This window comes from Cupressus sempervirens, chromosome 10 (genome assembly GCF_028749045.1).
Source record: "Cupressus sempervirens isolate cs-2001-9-10 chromosome 10, ASM2874904v1, whole genome shotgun sequence".
In the NCBI taxonomy this organism is placed as follows: domain Eukaryota; kingdom Viridiplantae; phylum Streptophyta; class Pinopsida; order Cupressales; family Cupressaceae; genus Cupressus; species Cupressus sempervirens.
This window is the reverse complement of record NC_143127.1, coordinates 792685060-792696911: the sequence shown is the minus strand read 5'-3', so window position 1 is coordinate 792696911 and position 11852 is coordinate 792685060. Positions and strand designations below refer to the sequence as shown.

Below are 11852 nucleotides of genomic sequence, written 5' to 3'. Positions count from 1 at the left end.
TCAAGTGAGCTGGTGAGAGTCTATTAACAACTTCTCGTGTTCGGATGTGTGGAATTGCTCCACACACTAATCACTAAGAGAGAAGCAGGAATATTTTTCCTTCCTATAGTTAAAATTAAATGCTATACAATGTGAAGTTCAATGAACTTAGTATAATACATTTTTCTATTCTTTTTTTGAAAGCATCATTTGGCATCAAGATGCAATGGTAACTCTCAAAGAACATATGTGCAAACAGGTTGAATGTGGTGATAGACAGACAATTTTTTAGAATAAACTAGCTAGGTGTATGAAATGTTAGTTAATAAAAAATGGTTTTCCAAATAAGAGTTGGAGATTTGAAAACAAGTTTTAAAAACAATACATTACACTCCAAGGTTTTTGATTGGAAAACAATCAACCAGAAGGGTTTATTTATGCAACTTAAAGTAATGATTGTCATTGAAATGCTGCGGCTATGAAACTAGCAATTACTAGCGAGACAGATGCAAATGTAAATGTAAATGAAAAGGTGCTTGACTGGACACAGCATGTAAAAGTTGCTGGAATTGCGAAAAAAGGTCATTACTGACTTTCTTGGCTGGTCAGTTATTGCATGGACTGAAATTTGTTTGCAACAAGGGCTACCCACTGGATATGATACTGGCATAAAAGGAGAAAACTGGACAGTGGTTATTTTAGATTGTTCTTGACTGGAGGGCCGAAGATATAGATTACAATGCAACAAAAAAGCCACTTACCAAAAAAACTTTATGTAGGCAACTTCTCAATTCTGTGGATAAAAAGAAACTAGTGTCTAATTCAAGGATGAAGGTTGAATAGCTCGATTGATTATTGCAATATTATATGTGCAGTAATAAGCATGTTTTTGTCTGAATATATTGTCAAAATGAAAACATAATGACTAACAATTGCATAAGTTTGTCTTGACTGATATACTGTTAATAGAATTTAAAAAGTGCTTTTACTCAATTTTTGACTAATGATGTAAATCTCACAATCTTTGAAAGAAATTAAAAGTATTCAAACTTTCAATGTGTTTGCAAGAAAAATTCATTCCAACTAGAAAATGAGAGTGAAATATATGATAAATTCAAGAGTAACCATGACATGATCACAAAAATCTGAACTGCAAAGTTCTTTACATTGATAAGAATCTTGGACATTACACATGGAAGCCTATTCACTTTTTTCTTCATGAAAAGCATTTTTAGTCAAATTCCAGAGATTGTCAGTAACAAATCTTGCAAGATGATTTTTGTACAATATATGCAATTGAGAACTGTACAATTTTACATCAAACACCACATGCAAGTTGTTCCAGCACAAATGTGCTCTCTTCGTGAGAAATGTGCAATTCAGAACGGAGATTGGTCAGTAAAATTTCTCTTCCCCAGCTTAATGAACCTTGGGCATGAAAAACCTCTAACACAGAGCCATATGCAAATAATTCCAACTTATGTGTGGATACATTGTGCTCGTCTGCCAGGCGAATTCCATTTTTCTTTTGCTTCTTCCTAAGTTTAGGCAGTTTTCTGGTGTGATAGTGACTATTCTTTCTATTGTTTGGCACTTCATCTCTTTCATCTTGAATTGCAAGAGCAAAAGCAGTGCGACTCCCAATAGTTGAAACAAGATAATCTCTATAATCCGTATTCATGTGAGAAGCATCAACAAAAATGCTCTTGTCATGAAGTGTCCCTTTGTCTATATGCTGTGCTAATTCTGAATGCCTGAATCTCTTTATTTTTTCACATTTGTCAAGACAAAAGCCGTCATCTACCTCATACATAGTTTCTACAATTGCATTCCTTTGTTTTGATGTCTTCCATTTTCTTGCCTACAAAAATAATTTTAAGCATGTGTTAGATACACTGGTGTAGAGGACTTGACATCTTAATAAACAAGTCAAGTTTCTAATATTTATTCTCAACATAATGTTGTATCCCAAAATTCAAGTATATCCAAAAAATTCAATGCATTATGCAACTCTTTGACAATCAGACAAGAACCACCCCTAATAGAGCTAACAAAGTAGGATCAATATAAAAGTGTTCATATGAAGATCCAAAATTCTCGCAATCACTTAAAAAGCCTATAGGTAAAGGAAGATGAGATCTCAATGAATGTAAAGGTTTGAAAAGCTAACATGTGCACCAAGATATAACTAAATGAAATGAATATCTTCCATTACAAAAGAGAGATTAAAAGTTTGTTCCAATTGTTATATTAGATGCCTACCTTCTTAAGATCTGACATTGTAGTTTCGAAAACGTATCCATGAAAACCCTTCTAATTATCAATAAGAATCAGTTATATTACTAAATCTCAATGCTAATATTCTAATTATTCTAAACCAATTGTTTCAATTTTATACACTGAAAACTCAAAAACTTGTAGCAGAGATACATTGATAATTCTAATTCCTCGGGGCCCAATAGCTTCCTGATATGTCATACAAGGCACAAGTAGTTAAAAAGGGCATATATTTCTCCAGGCATAAAGATATTAGACAATTCAATGAATGTAACTACAAACAAAAGGCAATCAAGAATATGTTATTTTCCAGAAACTACAAAATCAAAATGTTTGATGCCAATGGAATATTAAACAAATGATATTAAGTCAAAACAAAGGCCTGTAAACTTTGCCCAAATTCTTAAGTTGTTAGAGATATTTCGGTACATTTCAGGATTGTATTCATTAGGAACTACACTTAAGCTGGATATTTATTGTATTGTATGGGTAAGAAAGATACCCTTTCTCACTAGATAATAAAACCCATGTTCAGTGATCTGCTTAAAATCTGGTAAATTATCTTGAGATTAATGTAATCGCCGAGGATAGTGGTGTCTCTATATGATAGCAAGAATGTACTGTATTTTGTTAAACTCGTGTATTGGAAGAGCAGGACGTGATATATTACTTTGTAATTCATTGTGAACAATGATACTTTAGAGTACGTAGTACATAGCATGGAATATTTTCATTAACAACATGACAGAAGTTAAACGGTTAAAAACAATTGCCAAACAGGTAAAGGAAAATATTTACCGGAAGAGATAATGACCATTTCCCATTCTTCCATTCCTGCCTGGTCCGAATATTGGAGTAGAGGAATCTCATGCAAATGTCATAGCAAGGGAAGTACACACTATAATATCTGTGAGGAAGAACCTCTGAGATAACACCTTCCCACCAACAATCCTTGTCAAGAACCTCAACTTGATCACCACCTGCCCAACTAATAATGTTCATCTCAGGAGGGCGCGGCCTTAATTGGTTGCATTGTAACTCCTCCATCAGGGGATGCCCCTCATCTGTCTCAAATTTGTCATACTGGACACGATAAATATTCCCCTCCTGAGACACTATAGCACCCTCAAACCAAGCCCCTACAAAACCAGGTTCCTTGCTGCATGCTTCGACTTTCATACCATTTCTGAACTTCATCTTTATACCTCCAAAAACACTTGCAAGATGTTGCTTCTTCTCAAAATAAATTAATACATTCAGACCCAATTCAAGATCAGCTAACAAGGCAAACGAACTAAAATAACCATTGAAGTAAAACAATGTGAAAACTATGTAATATAGGGACCACAAATACTGGTCACATTACGTGCTGCTGAAGCCTCTTAAAATTGAGGAAAGTTTCTTAAAGTCGGACAACAATGCATGCATGCACGCTCTTCATATTCAGACCCTAGCAAAATATGATGATATTTTCTGTTCTGGATGTTTCCAATTCTCTCACACTGGATTACCATAACTCTCCAAACTATTAATAGCATGCAACCCTGGAGTGCCTGCTACATTAGTAAGTTTCCTTCAATTCTCACACGTACTGCATTGCCAAAGCCTCTACACATAATTGTGATGCAATAAGTAATATATTAAAAAATTGCATTGTATTTTTTAACATTTTATATTTTAATTGTGATGTCAATGCTCACTTCATTTTAATTTTACCATAAACTCTAATTTGTCTCAATTAGTTTAATTTTTATTATTTTAGATACATGTTTATATTTTTAAATATTAAATAAATAAATATATATATATATATAAGATTTGAATTATATTTAGTTTATATCTAAGATATATTGTAGGGCGTGATTTGGAGCTATTTGATGTTCTTAAGGGGGGTGCACTTGGACTTGCATCATAGTCTCTACATTTTGTGATGTTAGAAGGTAATATTGAATGGTAGTGTCTAGTTTTGTCACCACTTGTTACAAATTTTAATATAGACTTTCATACTTGTTAAAGTTAATACACATGTTTAAGATATATTTGTAATGTCATTTCATGAACCCAAGTGTTCTTATCTTTGAAATGTATTGTATCTATAGTTCTAAATTAGGTTTAAGCTATTTTAGATATATGGGTTTCCTAAATTTTATTATCAAACAAAAATATTAGACACTTTTCTCTTCTTTAAAAAATTATAAAACAAAAAATAAAGGTACATATTACATCTATCATGCTACAATACTCTTTAAAATATCTATAGTCCATTTCCAATTAGTAGCCAAATCAAAGCCTCCCTCTTATATAGATCAAAATCATAGATAGTTTAGCCTTCATTATGGAAAAAAATCATTACCTTTCATAATATGATTTGTGATTGTTCCTTTTTTATGATAGATAATGGTGATATTTTTAAAATATATTTGTAATGTCATTTCATGAACTTGACTATTCATATCTTTGAGATATATTGCATCTATAGCTCTAAAATTAAATTTTAGTTATTTTAGCTTTATGGGATTCCTAAATTTTATTAACAAACAAAAATAGTGAACACTTCTCTCTTCTATAAAAACATAAAAAAGCATTATAAAAAAAAGCTACATATTACATCTATCATGTTATGATACTCTTTAAAATATCTATGGTCCATTTCCCTTTAGTGGCCAAATCAAACCCTCCCTCTTATGTGCTTTCAATTGATAGATCAAAATCATAGATATTGTATCCTTCATTAAGACAAAAAGAATCACTAGCTTTCATAATACGATTCATGATTATTCTTCTTTTATGATATATGATGGTGATTTTTCTTTAACAACATCCCTCTATTTTATTAATGCATCTACGGGTGATGGTATTGATGAAAAAAAGTGTTGCATGGTATTGTCATTGATGTCAACTTGATAGGTCTTGTCATTAATGCCAATTTGAGATCATTAATATATTTGGAGAGGTTGGTAGATATTGTGGGGTGAGTGATATAGAAGTTCATCAGATGTATACATGGAAGAATATTAATCTAGATGATTGGTATGTATATGGTGAAACCTTGTTGCATATACATTAGGCTTTAGTTACGAGATGTAGCTACATTTTGTTGACCTCGTGCTCAAAGACATAGTTGGTTAATTATTGAGATTAGATTCATACTTAAATTTGATTGAAGAAATCTATATAAGGCTTTAATAGTGTATTTCTCTATGATTGAGTTAGTATTTTTGTTTCCTTGTCGTATTGCATGTTCTAGGTGTGTGATTATATTTTTAAGATTAACATTTTATAAGGTGTCCCTTCCCTAATTTTTAAGTTATACAAATTCGTGTAGCAAACTTTATATGTAATTTCTTTTATAATGTGTCTCAATTGACTCACTAAAATGTTCCATATTCCTTTTTTGGAATTCATATATTAGTGTTGACTTGGGAATCTATTTTGTAAGGTATGAGGATATAATGATGATTGGTGTTCTCCAATGCTATATCTTATATGTGAAGTATCACAATTTATTTGGTTTGTCATGTTTCTATTTTTTTAGCATGGTTATTATTTGTGTCAAGATTTAATAAGTGATTTATTTTAAAGATGAATTTAGAAAGGTTCTTTATGGTCTGAAATGCTCTCATTTTTGTCATATATTATGTTTTTGGCTTCTCCATGGTGGTGTAAAGACAACCAAATAATAATTTTGATAGTTGTGTTAATACTTGGGTCGATAGTATAAGTTCCTTCCGTCATAGTTCATCCTAACCTATTTAATTTGATTTGGAAGATGTTGTTGACGTTTTCATGGGGTATAGTTATGCATTGAATTGATTTATAATCATAATATTTCCTAATGCATGTGTTTAGAGTCGAGTAATAAAGTGTTTGTTAGAGTAAAGGATTAATTTTATTAAATTACCTTTACTCCCTACTTAAGATTTCACTTTATTCACATGCATAATTTCTATTTGATAATTAATTATTGAACATTAAATATTATTTACCTCTTAGGATTTCCCTTTTAGAGTTTTACAAACTCCTTTATTAGGATTTATCTATTGTATTTCCATCCATTATTTCACTCTGATAATATATTCTTGCATGTTTTCAGAGCCACACCCTTGCCTTATCTCGTCTTTTTCTTCTCTATGGCAAGTTCTTGCATGCAAGTGTTCTATAGGATCTGTGGGTTTGTTCTCATCAACTCCTTCATGGTATCAAAGCCAAATCTCCTTTAGCTTGTTCTTATTTGGAGAAAAAGAGGAACAAGGGTTTGACAAAAGAAATTTTGGATTTTTCAACTAATTTGAGAGTTTTTGGTTGTAGTTTTCAAATCTAGTATTCTTTGCAAAAATGTTTTTTTTTGTTTTTTTTTGCATACAAAAAATGAAAAAAAAATGAGCACTTTTTTATCGACAAGTGCATGTGAAAGGCTATTTTTTGGAGAAGGAAAGAAATTGTTTTGGAGGGCACATTGAAGACGATCTTACCTGCAACTCATAGCAGTGTCCTTCTTGGTGTGGTTTACTAGACCTATACCTTATTCCTATGAATGTCATGCATGAGCCGATGTCTGCATTAGTAGATTTGAAAAGGCAGAACTTCAAACCCCCTATGGGCATCATACTTTGACCTATAAATTTTTTTACGTATGATTTCTATCTAGATCTAGATGGCTATTTTCATCAACATTTTTCAAAAGGTACATGTGATTCTAAACTAAATCTTTTATGCTATTTTCTTATATATGAATTCTTTCTGGCATTTGGGGTTCAATTTTTTGCATTATGGGGGGTATTTTATATTATTGTTTATGTCATTGAAATTAGTAAACCAAAACTATTCAGAAATAAAGACCTTCTAAAAAAATGTCTAAGACCTCTTCTTGTCTAGTTCCTCTAAACCCACATAGCTATCACACATGGACAACTTCTATGACATGGCTTCTCCTTTCAAAGGGTTTGTGGTTTCGTTAAGATGAAATACAACCAATTTTACAAAGGCCTTTTGAGGTCATACAACATAGGAATAAGATGGATGAGGCCATGGGTTTGATTTCTTTGAATGTTTCAGACAACTTAGTTTCATCTTGATGAGTTAAATTCCCCTCGCGAAATGTGGGCCAAGTTCAAGGATTTGTTTGGTACCATTAATGAGTTCAAGGCACTTCAGATCGAGGCAAAGCTTACATCACTTGTACCAAATGATTTTCCCTCTATTGAGGACTTTTAGATTAGGTTTAAATATAGATCTTTGTTACATGATTGTGGGAAATTGAAGACTAATAAAGAGTGCATTTATCTAATTCTATCAAAGCTTCAAGGAAACTTTCAGATTTTCTCTTCTATCTTCCATTCCATAATGGATGCTTTGGGTCCCAAATTTACCATGTCCACCTTTGATGCATTTTATGATCGTTTAACTAGAAATCAATCCAAGCTTACACAATTAGATACTCTCGTAGGACCAAAGAACTAACCATTAGTTTCTTAGACATCTATAGGGAAGACGAGGTAGAAACTGAAGCCCAAATAAGATTTAATAGATAGTGAGAGTTCCTCCAAGCCTTCTCCTAAATTAAAGGCTCGAAAAGCCACTTCAAAGGGTAAACCTTCTAAGTATAGCGAGTCTACATCTAAGACTAAAAATTTTATAGGTGATCCTTGCTGTTTTTGTGGCAAGGAAGGACATCCAATTTCTAGGTGTTGGAAACATCTTGAGGCTTTAGAGGAGGCCATGTAGCAACATAGTATTTCTTCTCTAAAGCCACCACCTCCTCCTTAAGGTAAAGGGAATGCTCTTTCTGCACAAGCATTGACTTCTTCAACTACTTGGATTATTGATTCAGGTGCTTCCCACCATATGACACACTCACCTAATTCGGTTACCTCACTTGCTCAGAATATTACTACATATATTACAGTTGGTGACTCTGCACATCTTTTAGTTTCAGGTTCAAACACTATCTCTTTATAGGATGGTTCCCTATAGGATGTTCTCTTGGTTCCAACCACTTCTTCGAACTTCCTATTTGTCTTTCATGTTTGTCATTTTGGCTCTAGTAAGACAGTTGAGTTCTCACCACATGATGTGGTTATTCAAGATCTTTGTGATCCTAACCATGTCCTTTCTAACAATAGTTTAAGTCTTATTGCACATTGATTCACCCCTCCCCACCCCCATCATTATATTTTTTTCAAAATCTAGTCAAAGCAAGGTTTCTAGATTAAAAAATCTAACAAGTGAAGGTAGATCACTCATTTGATCATAAAAGGGGTCTTAAGGAAATACCAACAAGATAATAATTCCAAAACAAGATCTTGGGGAATGGAACTAGAAAGATGTGGTATCAATTATAGAATGACTATGTAGTGGATCTTGAAGGATAACATAAGCCTTCTCTTGAGGACATGATTGTTTCAAGAGAAGAATGTAAACAATATAAGTTGAGGGATGAAGTAGAAACAAAAATAATAATATGAGTTTGATATTAAAAAAGGCATAATATGAAGTGACTAATCTAAAAATACAAGTTAAAGAAGGCATGTAGATTATTGATTATCTAGATTAAAAAATTCATAGTAAATATGTTGAACACACTAAGCTTGAAGGAGTGATTGTTCTTTTGAGAAAAGATGCAAAAGATGCAAAAGATTAGGTTGGTAAATGCTCAAAACTCACAAGTAGCAATAACACCCATGATGAGATACAATTACTAAATACCACAAAGGGATAAGGGTGGTCCAAGATTTGAAAGAGGAGACAATTCATTTAAATAAGGCCAATAAGAAGGAAAATTAAAGGATCATGATGAATCCAAGAAGATATTAAGAAAGACATAACATCTTCAAGAAAATTAATCCCAAATCTCAAACAAACTAATCCCACTAGGCATTCTCAATATTTCAATGGTAATTTTTATTTTTGGAATAAGGTTTGACATAATTTTGTTGAATGTAGGAGTAGATTGAATTCACTTAGGCTAAGACATAATTTAATAAATTCAAAACAAATATAGCTTCAATTTTATGTTTCAATAAGTATAGGCATAAATCTACATAATGCAAACCTAGGTTGATAGTGATGAATGGGTATTAGAACAATGACATTCAATCTTTCAATGGATATGTTTGCACATTAAAAAAAATGGTCATAAAGCTATTGCTATCGAAAAACATGAGGAGAATTGGTCATGCTTTCTAGCATGGGATCAATTACTATAATTGTAACGAGTTAGGATATATTTCAAGATTTTGCAAAGGGATGAATGTGAGGCCTTGTGCTTAAAGAAAGATTGGTACTAGTAACAAAATAAATGATATCAATAATATATAGAAAAAGAAAGAAGAAAATGAGATAAGAGATGGATTTGTACCTCTAGAAGGTGCATATAAAATCTCAACTAAAAGGTAAACCCTTGGCTTAGGGGGAGTTGTAATTGCAAATCCTTAACCTCCTATAAAGATTAAAATGTTAATTTATATCCAACATATTAGTTATTGATGAATTTTTAATCTTAAGGCCTTCTTGGGAGATGTTTTCATGATATTTTCTCAAATTTATAGAGAAAAATTCTATCTTCCACAGTATTACTAAAATATCCTAGCTCATTGTGATATCATATAGCGTCAAGGTAAAGAAACAACATAAATTGTATTGGTGCATTGAATGTAGTTTTTTAGGGCATGTATGGATTATTGATTAATCTTTTACACTATCTAATCCCTTGTGCAAACAAAGAATAAGAATAGAGTCAAGAAGAAGAGATATTTGAGATAGCTAATTGATACCCTTGTGACTATAGATTCAAATCAAAGGCGTTGGAAGTTACTAGAATTATTTCTCCTTGGGTTGTATATATTTCTAAATATACAAACCTCATATTCAAGAAGCATGCCTATGTCATTATGTTAAACAACAAGGATAGGTCGGTATCCAATGTTTTAATTAACATAACATTATAGAGGATATAAGGAAGTACATTTACATGTTGTTGGGTAAGTACACACTAGTAAAATTTTGGCAAATAAATTACTACATGACTGAAAATGATCATTGAATAAACAAATGACTATTGCCCCTCTAATATTTTTTGTTTCAAATTTGACCATATTTTATAGAGCTTAAGACCCCCTCATGGCACCTGTACCTATGTGAGCCATTTGACCAGTCTGATGGCTTAATGCACCAAAACTACCTATTGCACAAAAGATATTGCCTCTCAAGGCAAGCTTAAGATTGAGATATTTAACTTTTATTACTCATTATATTAATGAATTATTAATATTTTTAACTATGATTTGAATTTATTTTGATTTCCATGTATTGTTATCATGTCAAATGTATCATGGTGAAACTGTCATGAATTTCAATAATAAAATATGATTTAAACAATCTAGTTGCATTTGGATTGTTTAAGTCATATTTGATTAGTGAAATTGACAAAAAGTAGTAGATTTTGACAAATAAATGGTAGTGCAACTAAAAATTTTAGTTACAAAAACTAAACATTACTATTTTTACTATTTTTTTTGTAACGGGGCTATAAATAGTCTTAATTTGAATATTAGAAAAAATACAACTAGATAATTAGTAACACAAATAAAAATGACTATTACTCCTCTATTTCAACATTGGAAGTCTTAATTCTCCATAATGCTTCCGTTTTGGGTACCATTTGTATAAGATTTAGGGCTCATAGCATAAAGTTTAGGTTGTTTCTATTAAGGTTGTTGCAAAGAGAGAATTTCAATGTTGGTTTCTATCATATTTTCATCCATCATTTCCTAGCATTGTATAGCTCATTGCACATAGTACAAGAAGAAATGCTTCACCTACTTTTGGTATTTGTGGAATTATTCAGCTTGAAAGTGAAATAGAAGTTGAATAGGACTAGTACGTGAATTTCAATGTTTTGAACTTTCATATAGATTCTCACAACTTTAATCAATTGCAAACTTCCTTTACAATAGTAATATTAATAAAAGTTCACTATTTTAATTTATTCATTCATTTTCAAACAAATTATATTAGAATTATAATTGTAATAAATTATTTAAAAGAGAACATGAGCTCATCACATAACAGTTGCTTCAAGCCCTTGTAATAGGGAGGTTCAAAGTTTGAATCACAAGAATTACATTTAACCTAGATGGTCTATGCAGGGAATGAGAGTTAGAAGGAATTACACTCAGAGTTAACTGATGAAAAGTTGGGGATGGGAGTTGGAAGGAATTGTCGTTCAACATAACAATCCCAAGAGTTCGAATGAATCATTGACTAGGAAGTGCATTATGCCAAATAGTTCATGATGAACATGAAGATAATGACATTCATGTCAATCCAACTATTGAATTCTCTCTGGGCTTGGATTTCTCAAAGACCTTATGCTAGACCCATGTTGAGCGTGTGTCTCTACACCTCTTGGGCTTGGTGTCCCTATTGGGTTATCGTGCTCAAGGGTCTAGGGTGTTAGTTTCAAGGGGATGAGGGGATGAGATCCTTTTGATTTTTGGCCTCGTTTTATAGCTCCAGTAAAAAATGACCTGTTACGAACAAGAAAATTAATTATTTAGAAGTAATTAAATAACACATAAATTCATTTACTATTGTTT

The 11852-nt window shown here is 31.9% G+C and overlaps 1 protein-coding gene across 1 annotated transcript; it reads right to left on the bottom strand.

Moving 5' to 3' along the window:
- Nucleotides 1–1297: 1297 nt before the first annotated feature.
- On the bottom strand, nucleotides 1298–3453 carry LOC149536296 (protein AGENET DOMAIN (AGD)-CONTAINING P1-like). The gene is made up of 3 exons (XM_089806262.1): nucleotides 3055–3453; nucleotides 2242–2292; nucleotides 1298–1840 (listed from the first exon to the last, which is right to left on the bottom strand). The coding sequence occupies exons 1-3, from the start codon at nucleotides 3451–3453 to the stop codon at nucleotides 1298–1300; spliced, it is 993 nt and encodes a 330-aa protein (XP_089662388.1).
- Between the last annotated feature and the right edge of the window lie 8399 nt (nucleotides 3454–11852).

Bases quoted from the DNA above. Each gene is read 5' to 3' on its own strand.
- LOC149536296 (XM_089806262.1), bottom strand. From the start codon at position 3,453: ATGAAGTTCAGAAATGGTATGAAAGTCGAAGCATGCAGCAAGGAACCT. The intron at 2,293-3,054 runs GTAAATATTTTC...ATTGATAATTAG, and splicing joins AATGGTCATTATCTCTTCCG to AAGGGTTTTCATGGATACGT. The intron at 1,841-2,241 runs GTAGGCATCTAA...TTATTTTTGTAG, and splicing joins CAATGTCAGATCTTAAGAAG to GCAAGAAAATGGAAGACATC.